The sequence below is a fragment of the Saccostrea cucullata genome, unplaced genomic scaffold (assembly GCF_032062105.1).
Source record: "Saccostrea cucullata isolate Sc308-1 unplaced genomic scaffold, CSIRO_AGI_Scuc_v1 ctg6010, whole genome shotgun sequence".
In the NCBI taxonomy this organism is placed as follows: domain Eukaryota; kingdom Metazoa; phylum Mollusca; class Bivalvia; order Ostreida; family Ostreidae; genus Saccostrea; species Saccostrea cuccullata.
In genome coordinates this window covers 1,475-22,500 of record NW_026928830.1, presented here as the reverse complement: position 1 = coordinate 22,500, position 21,026 = coordinate 1,475, and the positions used below count along the sequence as shown (strand labels likewise).

General features: G+C 34.2%; 4 protein-coding genes across 6 annotated transcripts; 3 read left to right on the top strand and 1 right to left on the bottom strand.

Annotated features, from left to right (window-relative positions):
• Positions 1 to 251: 251 nt before the first annotated feature.
• LOC134278860 (protein FAM50A-like) lies at positions 252 to 3,174 on the top strand. The gene is made up of 5 exons (XM_062761164.1): positions 252 to 470; positions 929 to 1,068; positions 1,297 to 1,399; positions 1,559 to 1,628; positions 2,152 to 3,174. The coding sequence occupies exons 1-5, from the start codon at positions 278 to 280 to the stop codon at positions 2,660 to 2,662; spliced, it is 1,017 nt and encodes a 338-aa protein (XP_062617148.1). The 5' UTR covers positions 252 to 277; the 3' UTR covers positions 2,663 to 3,174.
• A 1,147-nt stretch (positions 3,175 to 4,321) lies between these two features.
• On the top strand, positions 4,322 to 6,634 carry LOC134278857 (dnaJ homolog subfamily C member 4-like). 2 transcript variants are annotated; one of them, XM_062761161.1, is made up of 5 exons: positions 4,322 to 4,393; positions 4,646 to 4,749; positions 5,065 to 5,167; positions 5,379 to 5,542; positions 5,853 to 6,634. In XM_062761161.1, the coding sequence occupies exons 2-5, from the start codon at positions 4,676 to 4,678 to the stop codon at positions 6,223 to 6,225; spliced, it is 714 nt and encodes a 237-aa protein (XP_062617145.1). In that variant the 5' UTR covers positions 4,322 to 4,393; positions 4,646 to 4,675; the 3' UTR covers positions 6,226 to 6,634. The 2 variants fall into 2 exon arrangements, with proteins under 2 accessions (XP_062617145.1, XP_062617146.1); XM_062761162.1 differs by having other exon boundaries at positions 4,362 to 4,393; positions 4,654 to 4,749.
• Positions 6,635 to 6,853: 219 nt separating this feature from the next.
• Positions 6,854 to 15,629, bottom strand: LOC134278856 (dnaJ homolog subfamily C member 4-like). 2 transcript variants are annotated; one of them, XM_062761160.1, is made up of 7 exons: positions 15,531 to 15,629; positions 9,695 to 9,810; positions 9,055 to 9,160; positions 8,838 to 8,968; positions 8,063 to 8,532; positions 7,773 to 7,814; positions 6,854 to 7,161 (listed from the first exon to the last, which is right to left on the bottom strand). In XM_062761160.1, the coding sequence occupies exons 2-6, from the start codon at positions 9,769 to 9,771 to the stop codon at positions 7,804 to 7,806; spliced, it is 795 nt and encodes a 264-aa protein (XP_062617144.1). In that variant the 5' UTR covers positions 9,772 to 9,810; positions 15,531 to 15,629; the 3' UTR covers positions 6,854 to 7,161; positions 7,773 to 7,803. The 2 variants fall into 2 exon arrangements, with proteins under 2 accessions (XP_062617144.1, XP_062617143.1); XM_062761159.1 differs by lacking the exon at positions 6,854 to 7,161 and having other exon boundaries at positions 7,307 to 7,814.
• A 51-nt stretch (positions 15,630 to 15,680) lies between these two features.
• Positions 15,681 to 20,605, top strand: LOC134278859 (dnaJ homolog subfamily A member 3, mitochondrial-like). Its single transcript, XM_062761163.1, has 7 exons — positions 15,681 to 15,848; positions 16,812 to 16,910; positions 17,265 to 17,370; positions 17,792 to 17,943; positions 18,844 to 19,214; positions 20,102 to 20,128; positions 20,443 to 20,605. The coding sequence occupies exons 2-6, from the start codon at positions 16,837 to 16,839 to the stop codon at positions 20,110 to 20,112; spliced, it is 714 nt and encodes a 237-aa protein (XP_062617147.1). The 5' UTR covers positions 15,681 to 15,848; positions 16,812 to 16,836; the 3' UTR covers positions 20,113 to 20,128; positions 20,443 to 20,605.
• The last annotated feature ends 421 nt before the right edge of the window (positions 20,606 to 21,026 follow it).

Genomic DNA, 21,026 nt, shown 5'->3' with positions numbered 1-21,026 from the left:
ATCAGAGGAAATCTCATATTAAACCAGTCTTCCAGAATTTCTTTGTGTAACACAGTACAGCAAAACTCGGTTATAACGAAGTCGCTGGGACCTCTGAAATTACTTCGCTATATCGGTAATTCGTTATAACCATATAAGAAATTCAGTAAATTTGAATAGCTTGGGATCCAAGATGACTTCGCTATATCCGTGAAATCGCGATATCCATGTTCGTACTAAACGAGTTTTACTGTATGTATTGTATTTAATAGAGTGAGAGATTGTGTGAAGAAGAAAAATGGCACATTACAAGGGGGCAGCATCAGAAGGAGGAAGAGCCCAGATTTTAATGAAAAAACGTCAGAAAGAACAAGAGGAGATAGAGACTCGGAAACGTAAGATCGAGGACGAACTGAAGATCGGGAGCATACAGAATAAGTTTGCTTCTCATTATGACGCAGTGGAACAACAGCTCAAATCTAATACCATAGGTAAGTCATACGACAGTGGAACAACAGCTCAAGATTAATACCATAGGTAAGTCATATGACAGTGGAACAACAGCTCAAGTCTAATACCATAGGTAAGTCATATGACAGTGGAACAACAGCTCAAATCTAATACCATAGGTAAGTCATATGACAGTGGAACAACAGCTCAAGATTAATACCATAGGTAAGTCATATCACAGTGGAACAACAGTTCAAGATTAATACCATAGGTAAGTCACAATGTCATGGCTATTGTGCTTCCAAGAAGTAAAATTAAGTAAAAAAGATGCTGAGTTTAAATGTACAAATAACATTGAACATTGTTTATTGGTTATGTGGAATGTCTCACTGTGAATGTTCAGAAAGTAAGACATTAATTAAATGTGTTTTTTTTTCTTTTATAACTACATGTATTACATTTATGAGTAAGTTACAATGCTAAAATGATTTGATGTTAGGTCTTGTAACACTGGATGAAATGAAAGCAAAGCAGGAAGATGTGATTAAAAAACGACAGTCACAGTTAGCCAAGAAAGATGCTCAGGCCCGACTCATAGAGAAAGAGAAGGAGAGAAAGAAGAAAAAAGAACAACAGAAGGTAAAGAAAAACAGGTTCCTTTTCTTAAATTTGCATTGAAATCATTGCATCAATGTTAATCAAAATTCATCTCCTTCTGGTGCAACCAATACAAAGATGTAGTGGGTTGCAACTCCTAATGGTAGGCAGTTATGGTAAACATTTAGGAATAGCTATTCATATGCTAAACCTGCATTTAATTCTTGTAAGACGACATGCACTTTTACAAAATCATAACATAATTTTCAGATTGCCAGTCTCTCCTTTGATCCCGATGAAGAGGAAGAGGAGGAAGAGGATGAGGAAATAGAAAAAGAAGTAGAGGAGGACATAAAAAAGAAACGAAGGCTTGGTACTTATCACACCATTTTCTCCCTAAATTTGAATTTGGTTCTTAACAGACTTTGTTGATACTCTTTAGAAACAACATTGAATTGGCAATCTCACATTATTTTAATCACCAACATCATACAGTTAAAAGCATACTTACTTTGGATAAAAATTTTTACAGGAAAGAATCCTGACGTAGATACGAGTTTCCTGCCAGATCGTGACAGAGAAGAAGAGGAAAACAAGCTAAGGTATCAGTCGTCTATTATTAGCTTATCTAAACAAGCTCAGGTATCAGTAATCTATAATAAGCTTATCTAAACTAGCTCAAGCCTAAGCTGTATATAATTATAATTAGCTTATGAAAACAAGCTCAGATATAAGCTGTCTATAATTATCTAAACAAGCTCAGGTATCAGCTGTCTTTAATTATTTAAACAAGCTCAGGTATAAGCTGTCTAGACTATAATTATCTTATCTAAACAGCTCAGGTATCAGCTTTCTATAATTATAGCTTATCTAAATGATCTACAATTGAAAGGAAAAATCCGGCCTATTCCTCCTCATTGTGTGTTTATATCCCATATGAATGTTACATACACAATGATATTGTTATTTTAATCAAAGTTGTTTTAGGGTAGTTAACAGTTCCAGTTGATCAGTTGAATAAATCTATTTGTTAGATTCAATTCTTAATGCTTATTTTCTACTTTAAGTAGAGATACTTGTCAGAGTTTATTAGAAAATTTCTATAAACATGTTTACATTTTTCAGGGAACAGCTTCGCCAGGAATGGGAGGAAAAGCAGGAGAGAATGAAGAATGAAGAGATTGACATAACGTACAGTTACTGGGATGGGTCGGGACACAGACGGCAGGCCAGGATGAAGAAGGGCAACAGCATCCAGCAGTTCCTACAGAAGTGTCTAGAGACACTCCGACGGGAATTTAACGACCTCAAAGTTGTCTCCGTCGACCAGTTAATGTACGTCAAAGAGGACCTAATCATTCCCCATCATTACACATTCTATGATTTTATTGTTACCAAGGCTCGGGGTAAAAGTGGTCCACTGTTCAGTTTTGACGTTCATGACGACGTGAGGCTGCTTAGTGATGCTTCAGTGGAGAAGGACGAATCACACGCCGGGAAAGTCTGTCTCAGAACCTGGTACGAAAGGAACAAGCACATATTTCCAGCAAGTCGATGGGAACCGTATGATCCAGAGAAAAAATGGGACGAGTATACCGTGTCGGACAAGAATGCGGCCAAAATCACTGTAAAGTGACATTCTGTACACAATATCTGTCAAGTGACGTACTGTACACTATATCTTTCAAGTGATATGTTGTACATGTACACAGTAATGGTACACAATTGTGAATCCAGATCTTATGAAGATCTTACACATACATGTACAGTCTTTTTGATTGAAGGCGGTTTGAGGAGGTTTTGATGATTTGACAGCTAGCAAACCTCATATTCTGTATCTGTTGTGATTATTTCACAGTATCATTTAGTACAGATAATCAGTCATATCTAGTTTTGTTTAAATGCTTTCTTGTCAGTATATGCATTAAACAGGTTTTGTGACTTTAAATATATGATACATTTAAATTGAGAAAATAAGTCTTGCAAAACAAAGTTTATGTCTTAAATGAAAAGAGGCAGCAGAAAGAATCAATTAATGTACTGTATTGTTTGCTAATCTTAATTATATGCATACATGTTTATGGGTACTATACATGTACTTTTCATAGATTAATGTTAGTTTCACATCAAATAAAAGCGAGAAAATTGTTGGATTGTGAATACTTAAATATCATCAAATGGCATTTTTCTATCCAAGGTAATAGAAATTTGAAGATAATGAAAAGTAATCAGACTCAAAAGTTTATGTGTAAGTTTCTTCCAACAGCTAAGAGTTATACATGTATTGATAATTTGCAAGATCAGGTACTGGGGGAGTCGATCGATCAATCGAGATCAAGATCAAGAGAGAGTGATAGAGAGATCGAGAGAGAGAGAGAGAGAGAGAGTGACAGAGAGAGAGAGATCAAGAGAGAGTTATAGAGAGATCAAGAGATTGATAGAGAAATCAAGAAAGAGATGGATCGAGAGAGAGTGATAGAGAGAGAGATCAAGAGAGTTCTGAGAACACTGTTTTGTAGAAAAAAGATTCCGCACTAACACATGGGGATTAGTCCATTAACATATTAGACTGATACAAAAGTAAAATCTAGAGGATTATGGATAACCAGGGAATTTGCTACCGAAGCAGGGATTGGCTCATTTGATTAACGCACTGGGATTAGTCCATTCAAAGAGATTTCTTGGGAATTATGCACATTTTACTGCCCAACTTTTATCTAGGAAAAAATCAGTAGAGGTACAATAATGTTTAATAAAAGATGAAAATTGAGATGTGAAAGATGAATGGACCAGGAATACAACAATGTGCATTCAAATGGGCTTCTAATGTTAGTAAATCTTATAATTTTATAATTAGTTTGAAACTAAAGAAATTATGGAAGCATTAATTCCATTTCAAGTGGGAATTTAGAAAAAGTAATAATTGGCCCAACTCGTTTGCAGAAAGGGAGTAAACCACCTTAACAGCTTAAAAAATAAAGAACATTTATCTATTTATTGATTAGAGTCTATTACAGCAATAAAGAAAGATATGCCATTGAGTAGTAGAAATGATTCGGGGTGGTGGGAGTGTTACACTTACAGGAATAATTTAGACAGAAACGTCAGATCGCTTCAAACGCATTAGAAGCACACATTATTTTTCATTGTTGACATTTGTTTCATGTATAAAGCCATAAAGTTACGGGCTTCTTGCTTGGGAATACAGAACTCGTGCAAAGGTTTCATTTCGAATGTCACTTTCCGGAATTAAAGCGTCTTCACCGGTATTTATTGTTCACACATTATTGCTTCCGGTTTGACCCACAGTGAAATGTCCCTGTTAGTAGTCACTGTCGTGTCTGTTGAATTGAGAGAGAATTGAAAGGTATTGTCGGATACAGTATTCGGTAAATGGCTGTCAATTGTTCAATAAGGACAATTCATACAACGGTCTTTGATGACACCATTTATTTAATGTCATTTTGTATAACACATTGATACTGTAGTTGATGAAAGTTGTCCTAGTTTAAAATAAGTATGTATATGATCTGCATCATAAATCGGTGCATTTTATGTGTTAAAAATCCAACTGTTTATTTATTTACATAGTCGATTTTTTTTGTCTTAATATTTTTAGGAAAGTAGCCATGTGCAAAGAATCAGAACTATGTGTTTCTTTTGGATATTAAAATTTTCTGTGAAAGGGCAGGTGACATCTTTGAACAAGAACTGTTTTCAAAGGTACATCAGTATTTGAACTAAATTCCATTAGCAAAATGTGAATGACATTGTTGCATTTGAGACAATATGTACAAGTTTACTAAGCATATTATATTTTGTTTCAAAACTCCAAGTTTGTTGATGGCAGATGCCGACTACTTATTATATTTGTTCACAATTTATATGGACACATTTAAAGTATTTTTGCCATTATTTTTTTTTTCGTTTTGTGTTCAATCTAATTTTTAAAAGAAAAAATGACATGTTCCATATAAATATTAAACGTGAGTTTTAATCTGCCAATAAATATGAATACCCTGTAATTGTTTGTTGTAGGTATTCCACGGCAGCCTCCCTGACACATTATGACATCTTAGGAGTGGGAAGACAAGCCAATACTAAAGAAATCAAACAAGCGTATATTTCTATGAGTAAAAAAGTAAGCGATAAAAAAAAATGTTACATACTAAATTAATTATGAATTTTTAGAGAATCTGTCAATAATGTGCTCTCTTTAACTTGAGACAAAATGGTTGAAATGAGGACAACCGTATAATTTTGTTTCTTTAAAATGAAATGCATTTCATGAGTTTTTTTTGAAATTTATTTTTATTTTGTTGAAATAAAATGACTCTTATATTTATATTCAGTTGCATCCAGATGCGAATCCAGGTGATGCACAAGCTCAGCAGAAATTTATCCGACTTCGAGAAGCATACAACGTTTTAAGTGACCCCAAAGAAAGAACCAGTTATGACGTTCAAATGTACAAAGATTTACAGTCAAGGGCCAAGGTCAACAAAAGTTATACAACGTACGTAACTAAAAATACTGATATTTGTATTCATGTTTCTATCGCTCATCTGTTTCAACCCAGGTCATACCTGTATAACTTGGATAGCTATTAAATTTACCGGTATTCCTTATAAATTTTTTAAAATATAGAAAATAAATCAATTTCTCCTTCAAAATGCCATCAAACTGTATATTTTAAAATATATCATCTGATACCTTTTTGATGCAAGTCATGATGTAGTCAACATGGGTCACAGCATATAGGCTATTTTACCCAATCAAATGACACGTTTACAACCAAAATTAAAACAATTGTAATTAACCTTCAGGACTCACAGTACAGAACACATGTCAGAACAGGAAGTCATACAGAGGTACTATAAACAGCACCAGGAGATGTACGAAGACTGGATTCGGAAAAGTAGAAATCAGTCCGGTCCTAACGCGCATCAACAACAGAATCGGAACCACAACAGTCACAGAGACGACCCCGGACAATGGGGAGGATTCAATCCACAGGACGACCCCAGGCAATGGGCGGGGCAAGGAGGGTTCAATCCTCATGAAGAAATAAAGGCCAGAGCTTTCTACTACATGAATAAATTAACAGTGGCGGACTTGTTCCTTATTACTGCTCTAGGGAAAGTGGCTGGCCTGTTCATACTTGTGTACTTTTTATATATTCATTACAGAAAGTTCTAAACAGTTTTCTTTGTTTGCTTTTTTTTCAGGAGAGGGGGGCTTTTTTTAACAATAAATATTATGTTCATGAATAATTAAGGGTAAATGCTGATATTTTTGGGGAAAATGTTGGATGTCTAAAAGAAATTTAAAATTAAGTGACCTCTTGGAAAGGTGATTGCACTTATATTTTAAATTCATACTTAAGTTTGTTTTTCTTGTGCAAGAATTATTTCAATCTGTTTTACTTTCTTTAGGACAAAGTACAAAATTGTTGTTTGACACAGATATGCCTTTGATTGTGTCAGAGAGGTACATTACTCTGCATTTTGTTGTTGAGTGTTATTTGCATGAAAATTTCAGTTGTTAACTGTGATACGTAAAATTTGTTATAAGTTTTGAAGAAATAAAAAAAAGTCATTGTTCTAAATTTTTTCTTTCTGTAGAGGCCATGGCCCAAGTTAAGCACAGTTGAAGAACCTTTTTTAAAAAAAAGTGTAACATCTTAGCTAACCAGTTAACCAAATGTTTCTGATCAAATACAGATCTGGCTTTTGCATTCTGATAGAACTTGGAATTTTGCAATTTGACTATGGCTTGTCTTATAGTCATTCCTTTTTGAATTTTCAATGAAAAGTCAAGATTGTTTTTGACAATTTTATTATCAGTGAGGGAATCAACAAAAACTTAACATATGTAAGAATAATTTAACAAAAATGCATAACATTGAAAGATTACTGTTAAAACTATATAAAAATTTACATTCTTAAAAAATTTACATAGTGTGATTGTTAGAAAGTCAGTGTTCATTATGCTTCATACACTTGTATATGAAAGTCTTATGTGCCTTCTTTAGCACACAACATATACATACTGTCAAAGTATAGTGTTCTTGTATAAAGTATATTACCAGATTCAGAGTATTCCATGCTCCATCATTAAATATGTTGACTGCCACTGAAAATAAAAAAAAAACTTTTATTTTCTCCCCTTTCAAATGTAATTGTTTGAGTACATTGTAAGTCTTTTTCTAATAAAGAAATCGGAATCATAATTAAAAAAAAAAAATATATCCCCAATATTCTATATTAATTGTTTTAATACTAAAGTGCTATTTCATAGGAGAATTTATAAAAAAAATTAATTATCATCACTGGATTAGGAGTTTTATTCACTGGTTATGTACTTTGGAATTGTTTTAATTTGCGGGGGTCAAATGTTCAATCAAAATTTTACTTGTCATTGGGGACATATTTTTGTGGGTTACTCTTTTATACAATAGATTCAATGAATCATCATGCTTACTTAATGAACTTTTATGGGGATGTAAATTTGTGGGTAGCAGGGACCCCCCAAAAAATCCATAAACATTCAACAGTAATTACTTAACAATAGGATTCATGAAAAAAGTTGCCCTGTTGCTGCACACTAAATGGACACAAAACTTAACTAGTGTTAGACAGATTATAAATTATTTGACTTCATCGTCAAAATTGTATTGGACTTGTTCTCTTGACTCCTTAAAAAATCTTTTGAGACCTTACATCAAATGAATCAAATATTTGTACCTCACAGTCACACCACAGCTATTAGGAGTTATTATTTCTTCACTGAAAAAAGGAAATATAAACTTTATGACATTTTCAATAATTATTCATTTAATCATGTGTTATGGAAGTTTAACCTGGCATCATATGGAAGATAACTCTAATATTGATTTATCTTAATTGTTTTCTTTTCAAGTTGATTATCTTCTGCTCACCTTTATTGAAATTGCTATATGATATTGCCGGATGTATATATCATAGATAGGTATACATTAATGTAAATGGTCCATTTTAAAAGTTGTACCACTTACCTTGCTGCCATTTTCTGGCACTTTCTGTGATATCCTTAATCAGGTATATCCCAGAAGCACATCCCAAGATGGTGAAAATATTAATCAACGTAAACAACAGGAAAATCTCATGAAATGATGCCTGCTTTGAGTCTTTATTCCCAAAGAAAGAATCCACAAGACAGCCAAAGGGCCCCTGCATGTCGTAATACTTCTGATGATAGTAGGCTTCATTATAATATTCTCCGCGTTCTTGGTTTGAATTCTGTCTACCTTTATCCTCTTTGATCCACTCCCCATACTTTCTCTGCTGTCCATCCCACTGATTCTGTTTGATCCACTCCCCATACTTTCTCTGGTGTTCGGCCCACTGTCCGTACGTTTCCTCCTGTTGTCTGGCATGGTTTGTCCATTGTCTGTAGATGTCCTCAGGTCTATGCCTTGCCTGGTGCTCTGTGTGATGATGTCTTCGATTGGTAGAAGTCCTGTGACTTCAAAAAAATTAATAATCAAAACATTCACTAACACATGGAATTGCAAGAATATATAGGTAACCATTTAAAGTATAAAGTTGATGAGAAAGATAAAAGAAAGTGTATGTCATCTTGCTATTGCATTGTTTGGAATTAACTTTATTTAAAGTGTGGTAGAGGAACTGTAAAAAAAAAAAGACTCAAAATAGGACTTTAAGCCCATTCATTCTTTTCTTGAAAGTCTGTGATAAAAGAAGTCTGCATGAGTCAAAATTCCACAGGGATATAACAAAGAGCAAGCTTCAGTAACCAAGAGTTAATACTTTGTTCGGGTGTAGAAGCGGACATCGTAGCTGACCCTTTCCGCGGGGTTACTCAGTACACTGTAGGCTTCCCGTAAACGGATGAACTTCTGCTGGGCCTGGGAGTCACCCGGATTGGCATCTGGATGAAACTGGAAAATTCACAAAGGGGTCAAGGTCAATGCTTCTTAAAATTTTCTAGCTTCCTTTAATCCTGCATTGTGTGTGAGAACTGTACCTTTTTACATTTTGCAATGTAAGCTTTCCTTATTTCTTTGTTATCCGCCATTTGATCTATCCCCAGAATCTGGTAATGATTTTGTGATTCCAGTGATGAACATTTCCTTAAAAACAAAAGATGTTTCAGAATATTTATACATTTCAAACAGCAGTCCATTCAAGAGAGCTATATACACACATATCAGCACATAGATAAATCATGCATCTAAAGCCACAGTCTGGATTAGGCTCATAGCTCTCTCTCTCCTTCTAACTGGGAGACTCAGAGGATTTTGCATTTAAAGGCTGTGTTTTGTGACAATGAGCTAATATGCCTCTGCCTTGAACTTGACCCAGTTAGATAATTTAATATTTTTTTCAAATACTGGTAAATTAGATCTGACAGCAAGAACAATTTAAGTCCAGCTATCTAATTTACAAGGATAAAGAATGATTGCACTTTAAAGAAAGAGGCTTGGTTGAACATTTACTGAACCAACTATGTTATCTATCTTTGTAACAATTTTTATGAAGTTTCAGAATTATTGTACATAATTTAAAGTTAATGAACTTCAGGATTTTATTTTGCGCAAAACACCAGGATTCAACTCTCATAGCTTTTAGCTCATCCTTGAGTAAGAAAATGATTCAATGCATACCTCAGAAAGCAAAGCTGGCTAGGAGAAACTCTGTGAAATATCTTGTATGGTAATGAACATGTAGACTCAGCAAACATCACTTTGGTCCAGCATTATACATATCAACAATTTATAACCTGCAGCAAAAAAAATTAAAACCCTATTAAAATACACAGTTCTAAAGAAATCATTTAGAATTTATAACTACATCACTATTACTGACTAGGCACATGTACAAGCAATAATATATGTAGCAATTAGTCGGGTTTGATTGCCAGAAAGCTCAGTCGGAAGAGCACCTGACTGGAGTTTCAGGGGGCTCAGGTTCGAATTCTGGTCTGGTCCACTGCATTTTCTCCTCTCCCGTTATATTTGGTGCTGTGCCATGCCAGGAAACTGATAGGTGAGAGACCTGCAAGGGATGAGCCTGGGTCAGTGTCTATGGGGGCCATTAAGAAGGGAGGAATGTGGTAGTCAGCTGGGTTTCTCTGGTGGCCAGACCAGACCAGGATTCAAACCTGGGCCCCCTGAATTTGAATCCTGGTCTTGTCCACTGCATTAATTAAATTCTCTCCTCTCCTGTTACAAATACAAGCCTACCCGGGGACCAGATCTAATTAATCTAGCATAATTAAGCTATCCTTCATGTTGGACACCACTACTTGCCAGCTACATGCAGGAGGGCTGCAAATTTACATCTAATAAGTATTGTAATTAGGGAACTTTTTCATGCTGGATGAGCACCTGTAACTTTAGTATGTTCAGTGACCAATGGGATATTCCTGAAAGTGACAGCATCATACACGTCTGATTGATTTGTTACTGCATACACCTCAAAGGTCAAAGGCCCTATCACAGTCTCTGTCTATGTCAAGTTAACATTGAGTCACTCAGAGAGCCAGTACTAGTCTGATTAAAACCATGCAGCCCCTGCTTCTGATCGATTTCCTTTCACTCATCGAGAAAGGAGAAGGGGACTGGCTTTAATCAGACTGACAGAGAGCAATATCACTTGAGTAATGCATTTATAATCTCAGCGAGATATCGTTTAAGAGACTAAAAATTTTGGTCTGACGTACACTTTTCAGTCGATCCCTACGACATCTCGCTGAAATTAATGCATTTCGTATGAATTGCGTTGATTTACCCAAAAGGACCCAAAAGGAAATTAAAAACTGCCCAAAAGGACTTGAAATAAAGAGAATAAATGGATATTCAGTGAACACTTTGATATTTTATTAAAGATAAACAATTTTTTTTTTATTTTTTTTTTTGGGGGGGGGGGGATCCCCAACCCCACCCACCCGTGCTACCATATGCCAAGAACAAGTCAAAAAATAAAAATAATTTCTTCATCAAAAATCGTGTAGTATTAGAAATATAATATATAAATACTTTGTTATTTTCAGCAAAAATACAACAAAGCATATCTGATCAGATTTGGTGTTTGACATGATACATGATATAAGTAGTGTTGTCAAATCGGTTGAAAATCAGAATCGATTAATCGGTAGCATTGGTTGACCTTAACCAACTGATCATCGGCTAATAATCGAATCGGTAACCCTTTGCATAAAATAGGCAATAGATTTTATAAAATTTAGAATTTTATTGTTAAATAATGTAAGTAAAGGTGCATTAATTGTACAGATTGAAATTCTAAAAACAGTAAATATATGCAGTTTGATTAACAATTTCAGTAATACAGATTTTTGCATGATTAGAAATTACTTGGACTGGGAAAAGTAAGCATTGGTAGATCAGGTTTTAATTTACATGATCATCTAAAATGTATATGGAATTAATTTTTTAAACTGTTATAAGACATTTAATATGGCAAATCCTTGTGATTCCGTATCAAATGACAAGTTGAATTCCCCCAAATACTGAAAATTAATATATTTTATTTATACAAGTAGTTTAGTTTCTTAAGTTTAGAAATACAAATATCATTATCTTTTGATTTATTTTAAACAGATTTTAAGTATGTACATGTATTTTAAAATAGTAAAGGACAACTCTTGAAAGATATATATTTTGATAACAAGAGTCTGTTCTTGAAATAAAAGTGAGCAAACTGTAAAAAAAAAAAAAAAAAAAAAAAAGGATATGTGCTGAAATATACCAATTAATCGATTGTTAAAATCTCCAATCGATCGTCTAAAATCGACAGCCTTTCCGACCGATCATCGATTATAAATCGGTCATCGTGACAACACTAGATATAAGGCGTATGTAATTTCTTAAAGCCATATATGGCGTATGTACAATGAAAATTATTAGACTAAAATTATAAGAACTTATTATTTGTATCATTACTTTACTTTATATAAAGATAGACCTTTTTCCGTAAATTACAAAATCTAAGTCAATTGCGTTATAAAGATATCACAATTTAATTTGGATTCTCGGAATTTTCTCCGACTCGGAAGAAAATACAAAAGATTTAAATAACATATTACAGAGAAGATAAAATTGTATTATTAGATGAAACGAGGTGTTCTTTGTGTTCAGAATTGTATGAAAAGCTTTAATTTAAATGCATTACCGTAACTATTTTTCTTTACTTAATTTTGTATTTTTCAAAAATATATTTTTTTGATCAGTTACGCCATATATGGCTTTAAAGAAAAGTTGCAACAATGGAAATTTATGTTAATATATATTCTTTTTTAGTCTTTTTGGGTTCCTTTTGGGTCCTTTTGGGTAAATCGACGCACCCCATTTAGTGGAATTATGGTTCAAACGGTACCTGGTGAAAACGGCACCTAGTGAAAACGGCACCTGGATTATGCAAAACGGCACTTGGTCAAAACGGCACTTAGTGAAAACGGCACTTGGTCAAAACGGCACTTATAGAAAAAAGTATATATGCAATGATAATTTGATATACTAGTATATATTGATATATATTTGTGTGTGAGTATATATATGTAACGGGAGAGGAGAAAATGCAGCGGACCAGACCGGGATTCGAACCCGGGCCCCCTGAAACTCCGGTCAGGTGCTCTACCAACTGAGCTATCTGGCCACCGGCGATCGAACCCGGCTGACCGCCACATTCCTCCCTCCTTAAAGGTCTTTGGCCCTCCAAAGACCCCAACCCAGGCTCATCCCTGGCAGGTCTTTCACCTGTCAATTCCAGGGCATGGCACGGCACCAAATGTAACGGGAGAGGAGAAAATGCAGCGGACCAGACCGGGATTCGAACCCGGGCCCCCTGAAACTCCGGTCAGGTGCTCTACCAACTGAGCTATCTGGCTACCGGCGATCGAACCCGGCTGACCGCCACATATATAATATTATACAATTTTTTCTGGGGGGTCCTTTTTTTCCAAGGAAACAATTCATTTATACACTGTAACAAGTTTTTTTTAATGAAATCTCAGTGATATATATATGATTAAATTCTGTATGAACCTATGCATATACATACTTTTCTCCACAGATTCATACATTTGAATACCAAATTTGAAATGATTTTTTCCTCATTTTATTCCTTGAAATATCCGTATCTTCATCTTTTAGTCTCCTTTTTTTAATAAATGAAGTAACAGCATTGTTTTTATACAACGTTATTTTCAAGACAAGATTACAAACAATAACAGCATCATGTTATCATCTGTAGAAATTGTTATGTGTAACAATATCAACATCAAATTGTATCATCTTAATATTTAATCAATTATTAAATATAAATAAATTGATATTCTTCAATTATTAAAAAAAAAACAACAAATGATTTTGTTCTTCTGTGTATAGGTTTCAAATTGTAAAAAACTTAATAGTAAATATTGTATTGCTGTTCAGATTTTATGTACAGTTTAGAGCGGAATGTTAAAGTTTTTCTAACTTGTGTACAATCCCTTTGACAAATTGTCAGGAATACACAATAGTAACTGTATATGATTGCAAATTGAGGATCAGCAGATTATTGAAGGGGAGGTGTGAATGGTCTTTGTAGTAGTTACCCCATATCATACTGTTGGTTATGTGTAGATACCCGATGGGCGTGGTCATAACGACACGAGGGAGCGTAGCTCCCGAGCTGTCATTATGACCACGCCCAACAGGTATCTACACATAATCAACAGTGTGATATACGCTCCCTCGTGTCATTATGACCACGCCCATCGGGTATCTACACATAACCAACAGTGTGATATGGGGTAAATGACTTGTACCATAGTTTTCAAAAATCATTCATATGTAAGTCAGCTTAGGAATCGGTCGGACTGGTTCGTGTGATTGTAACATTAAGTGTTTTCATGGTTTTGTTTCAAAGATGCATTTGGATTTTATATGATTTTACGCTTCTTCGTGTCTTTCTGACCACGTCCATTGAATATAGGGTAAGTGATTTGTATACAATACTTTTCAAATTTTGCTACAAATTTTGCCCTAGACTCGGCACTCAAGGTCATTGAGCAGCAAGGGATCTTCCTGTCAACACCTTCTGCGACACGGGACCTCTGTTTCTACTTTATAGATCTCCACGTCCCACAGTGGGATTCAACTCCTTATTTTGTGGCTCTAGGGCAGGTGCTTTAACCACTGGGCCACGCAAGCGACATAAAAATGAAACATATCTAGGCCCGTTTAAAAAGTTTGATTTATGTAATTGAAAAAATAACGAGTTTGGTTTCAATGATATATGTTAATTTGATATGATTTTTTTTCTCGTAAATTTCAATCGTCAAAATTACATACTAGTAATTTAAATTTATTATGAACTTGGTTTAACTTAAATTTTTGTAAACCTGATACAAACTTTGCCGTGCACAGTGGTACGTTGATTGAAATTTTTGTTAGGGGTTGTGTATATTTCATTTTAATGAAAATTAGATCTTTGATCGGCTAGATCCGCAATCGAAAATGTTATTTAAGTACAGTAGTGTACACTTGCTTTTACGTCAAGTATGTACCGTGTTTCCTTTGTTGGTTATCAAAAGAACGATATATTAGTATCTACTTAGCTAACGTCACCCTGGTCATTTCACTATTTCAAGCGATTTCTGAAGTTTTTACTTCACTTTTAACTAAAGTATGTGAAGTATTAATGGCCGTTTTTAACTGTTATTTATTACAAAATGCTGTATACAATTGAAAATTTTTACTCCTTTTTACTCTCCTAAATTTGGTATAACATGTTTCATTTAAAACCGTGCACGATCGTTTTATAAATAGTCCTTTTGTCCCGACTCGATGGGCGGAGTTATAGAAAAGTGTGGGTTATGTACAGAAAACCCACACTTTTAACAAAAGAAATCACACCTAACTATGGTACAATGTTTCTTATTCCTACAAGTATATTCTAAGTAAACATACTCAACTGGCTTCTAATTAGTCAGCTGTGACTGGCACCCCCCAAAACAGGGTGACACATACATATTTGCAATACTATTAATTTTTAAATTTCAAAGGATCATAATAATATAATTTGGATTTGATCTCTTTTGTAGAAAATAATAGACATATAATAAAAATGATACATGTAATTTAAAGAAGAAGTACATTTAAAAAATCTAACCACTGTACAAAAGTATAATAATTTTCAAATGAATTACAGAATTAGTCATTTTAAAAAAAAACACATTTTTACCAATAATAATATGCACATTTATTACCATAAATGTGATATAAAGATCCATTTTCTGTATAAACAATAGCAAATTCTCAAAATAAAAAAATGCCGTTTTGACTTTTCTAAAGTGCCGTTTTGACTACTCTCAAGTGCCGTTTTGCATATTTCCTAAGTGCCGTTTTCACCAGGTGCCGTTTTGACTTGTACCCATTTAGTGTATTGTCATCTGGTCATTTCAGTTCTTAATCTTTAAAATGATCAAGTCATGTATACCTTAGTCCATTATGCATCCACCAAACGACTTATAATACGGTTTATGTACATTCAATCACCTTGAAACAGTAATGTTTACAAGTTTATCACTGTCTCTCCGTCGATCGTTTACAGTCCGGGAAAGAAGTTCGACTGTTATGGGTTTTGTTATTAACTTTACACTTTCTACTTCTGGTTATGGGGTTGAACTGTTCAAGGGTTTGGGTAAACTAAACATTCGCTTTATATATTTTTCCTGTAGAAAAACATGCCATAAGGAATAGTAATTCTGGTTTATTGACACAAGGACAACAAATCTCGCTAAAGAAACGATAACAGGTGGGTGTCAAGTCAAGTAACTTGTAATCAGAGGCATAACATTTGCGTATTGCATAATTTGCTTTTGCAAACGTGTATCTATCTTTGCAGAACGACTAAACGTATTTCAGATTTTAGGGCATTAAAATGTTATACGGCATTTGGTCGTATCTGTATAATTCAGGAGATCAAAGGCAAGTATTGTCATTTACATTCCACATGTATTTTGCTTATAGCTGTAACAGTTCAACATGATATGTGCCTCCTGATTATGCGCCCCGCTTGAAAAGCAGGAGGGTATATAGTAATCAGGATGTGCATCCGTCTGTCCGTCCGTCTGTCTATTACACTTGGGTAACAATCTCTTATCCACAACTCCTCTCATACCACTGAATTAAATTTTATGAGATTTCCACAGAATCTTCATTACATATTGCCATTTAGTTAGAATAATCTAACTGTGTCTCGGGACAAGCCCTCACACAGTTAGAATACCACCCATATACTCGCAATGTAGCAAAAAATTGCAGAATTGCTCCGAAACGATATTGAAGAATACAAAGGGATTTGCACTGAAAATAACTTCCAAATTAATCATAACAAACCTTTTTGGGACTGTGTAAGTATTTAAACCTAAAGTTTAGTCTAAAAAAAGACGAACATTCAACTAATTTTCTCAACGTTTTTTTTCTCACTTCAAATTTACACGCCATATTTACGTTCGGAACTCTCTGGACTGTTCATAGTAAATGCACTAGTACGAGTTATCGCCCGTGTTTACTTTGCTACATTGTGAAAACATGGAACGCATTCTATTATATTAAATTCATATGGGAGGCGGGGTATCATTTGGTGAGCGTACTGCTCACAGTACCCCTAGTTTTATCTTAGAGGTATATGCATAAATGAAGTACCAGTTTATACTTTAAAAATAAACAGTAAGTTATGCATGTAATGTTATTTTAAAATTATTTTTCATTGCAGGCCAGTGAAGATGTTGACATAAATTATGTTACACTCACCATGTTTAGTGAAGGGGCCTCTGCATACACATCTTTCTTCATGTAGGCTGCTTATTTTAAGGTGAATATGAAAGGGGGAACCAGTTCATTTTTATTGTAAAGTTCAGTTACAAAATTATGATGAAATAATTGTGGGTGCTCAAGTTGTATGCACATTCAATTTGACAATCTTGGTGGAAAAGTAAATAAGTTGAACAAAGAAATAAGTTTAAAAGATAACAGTATACATTTTTGGACTTTGTTTTCAGAAATTATGCTCTGTTCTTTAAAGTTGCCTTGATTTAAAATCGCCAAATCATGAAGAGAACGAAAGGGGCCATATCAAAATTGGGTTGAAAATTTCCCTTTATACAGTATTCAAAAATATAAAGAAATTTATGCTTTTTGAAAACCTGCTTTTCTTTACAAATGTCAGACACTACTCCCCCTCCCTGTCAAAAACCCACTATGAAGTGCTGGGAGTCCAGAAACAGGCCAGTGCCAAGGAAATCAGAGCAGCTTATATAGAGCTATGCAAAAAGGTAATTAGAATGACAACTGACATATAGACAATATGTCCTGCTTTGTGATTTATATGAGATTTTTTTTAACAAAGAATATGACTGTACACATATTGATTTAGTCAACAATGCCTTTTATTCTGCAGTGCTAAAAAATGTTTTATGTCACTCCTGTCAAATGGAGAAAAAAATGCCTGTATACCGGGTAAATTCACAAAAGATGTTTTTGACTGTGCTTATATGTCATAAATCTTTTCGAGAATTTAACATTTTGTCTTGACTAGTTAGAATCTGTATTGTTGATGTTTGTATGTTAAAAATGTCATAATTCTTGTCCATGATGTAACCATGAGTCTCTCTTGATTAGTTGGAATGTTGTATATTTTCCTATATACTATTGCTCCTTAGTCAGGAATTTAACTTATTTTGTACATTGTTTCAGTATCATCCCGATGCCAATCCTGGAGATCCTCAGGCTCAGCAGAAGTTTGTCCAGCTACAAGAAGCTTACAATGTCCTCAATGACCCCAGAGGGAGAGCTGAGTATGACATGAAGATAAATAGACAACATTACAGGAAAACCTACAGTACACAGTGAGTCAAAAATAGACAACATTACAGGAAAACCTACAGTACACAGTGAGTCAAACATGATCAGTCAGAGCCTGTGAGTACATTGTAACGTGTATATACCATCAGTACATATTTATACCCCATACTGTAATGTGTATATACCATCAGTACATATTTATACCCCATACTGTAATGTGTATATACCATCAGTACATATTTATACCCCATACTGTAATGTGTATATACCATCAGTACATATTTATACCCCATACTGTAATGTGTATATACCATCAGTACATATTTATAGTACCCCATACTGTAATGTGTATATACCATCAGTACATATTTATACCATACTGGATCTACATTGTAACATGTATATACCATCAGTACATATTTATACCACACTGGATCTACAAATCAGTATAAGTATCAAATGTAAATGCAGCTGACAGAGTTACTGTTCTTTACTTGTTAGTATAGCCATTGTACATTACCTGATAGTGTAGCATGTATCGGTGACAGGACAGATTACGGGTAGCTGAAATTACAGATCATTGAGATCACAGTTATGTACTAAAAGTAAAAATCTTCTGATCTATCAAAAGGCCATTTACATGTATGCAAAAAGCCCCTGTTCTTATTCTGTACATCTGTCAGAGGTTCCCATAGAATAAAATTAATGTAATAAAATTAAGTTAATTTATGTGCACATACATGTTTCAGGTATCTGTAGAAGCTGTACCTTTACTACATACATTAAAAACAATTACACATTTATGCATATGGTTATGTTGAGGGTTGGAATTTTTTCTCAATTTTGCTCACTAAATTTCTTTTTACCAGCATGACTAAAATAAAAGTTAGTTTGGAAAAAAAATCATTTTTTGCATACCTTGATTTTAAACTTAATTTTGTCAGGTACACTCGCGGTGCAGGATCTTCTTCAGAAGATGATTTTGTGAGAAATTACTACAGACAGCAAAGCCGAACCCCACCCAAGAGTGCAGAGGACATTTACAGGGACTGGGTAAAACAAAAACGTCGACAGGAGGAAATGTATGATGAGATGATCAGAAGAAACCAAGAAAAGAGACGTCAAGCGTATGATGACTTGTATAAAGAATTCCATCAGTACTCATCCCGAGGAAACCCGAGGGGTAATCCCTGGGGCGACTACAGGACACAGCAGAAGTACTACCATTACCATTCCAGTCCCAGGCTGGGCAATGTATTCTTCTCACTGTTTTGGCTCTACATCACTATAAAACTACTAGTCTTACTGATTACAGGTAAATATTTAATCACTCTCCTTGATCATGTTTTAAACTATTTCTGCCTCCGTTTCTCTAAATTATTTTTTCTCATGATATTAATATATATCTACCAATGAGCTGAAATGGCTGACAAGTATAAGAGATTTTTTAGGGGAAAAAAACTTAAAATGGCCTCTGACATAAGAGACAACATTATAAAACAGAGACTAGCTTTTAGCTCATCTGAGTTGAAAGCTCAAGTGAGCTTTTCTGATCACCTATTGTCTGTCGTCCGTCCATCTAGCTGTCCGTCTGTGTGTAAACTTTTCACAGTTTCAAATTCTTCTCAAGAACCACTTGGCCAATTTTAACAAAACTTGGTACAACGCATCCTTGGGTGAAGGGAAGTTTAAATTGTTAAAAAGAAATGCCAAGTCCCCTTACATGGGGAGATAATGACAATAATAGGGTAGGGTCATTTAAAAATCTTCTTCTCAAGAACCACTGGGTCTGAAAAGCTGAAACTTATGTGGAAGCATCCTTGGGAAGTGTAAACTCTAAATTATTAAAATCATTACCCCTAGGGGTAGGGCAGGACCACAATAGGAAATCCAATTTTAACACTGAAATATATAGGGAAAAATCTTCTTCTCCAGAACCAATGGTTTAGAAAAGCTGAAAGTTATGTGGAAGCATCCCTGCATAGTGTTGATTCTTAATACTTAAAATTTGACCCCTTGGGATAGGATGGGATGGGGTCACAATAGGGAATCTAAGTTTTACTTTGAAAAAAAGTTACTCAGGTGAGCAATGTGGCCCATGGGCCTCTTGTTTTGATTGATTGATTCACCCAATACTATAAACAGCACCTATAGACTGTTGCCATTTTATTTTTTCTACACTTGGTTGTTTCTATTTTTCAGGTCCTAACTGAATTAAATGGCACAAAGGTACATGTAATGTAATTATTGGAAAACTATCCTGTACAATAAAATGTGCTGATAGCAAAGTGCCAGGAACAGACACGTTTGCTTTACATAAAGCCAAGTTAAAAGAAAATTGTCATGAAACTCTAGATTGCTTAAATACATGTTTTCATGTAGATTTATCAATCTAACTTTCTGTATTTCCTTGACAACATTTACTTTACAACACTACTCTCTCTCTTTTAAAAGGAAATGGCTATTGTAAGAAAATAAAAAAAAAAATCACTTTGTGTAAATGTTATTATGATTTTAAAGATATATTTCTTTTCCTTTTACAGGATTATTATATCCCATGGATATGGAAATTATTGGAGAGGAGCAGATTTTAACGAACTTAGTGAAAAGAAGTGAAACTTTTATGTGATGTTGAGATGATTTTTTTTATTGCAATTATTTATAATACGGTAGTTATAAAATGGAAGATTAAAATATTTTAACAACAATTTTTTTTTTCTTTACTTATTGTATTTGTCCTGAACAAATTTCTATGGACTAAAATTTGTAATGACCAATATCTTACTGTAAAATCAAACTTACATGTAGAAATCTGTAAACTTAAGTGTAAATCTTATATTTCAAGGAATTATTTTAATTGATATCGCAATAAATCAAGCAAAGTTAAAAAATGATGCTGGAATAAATATATGTTTTTTAAAAATTAAAATTATGCGCTCAAGCTTTGAAAAATGCCAACAGAGACTTCAAAAATGTTTCAAGAAACAGAAAACAGACGTGTACATCCTTGTGGATCTTGAAGTGGGCCGGTACAATAGAAAAAGATTGGAGGTCTATAGAGTCTGTCAAAGACATCTTTGAATTTATTTCTTTAACAGCTGTTTAATTAAGGTACATATGTATTATG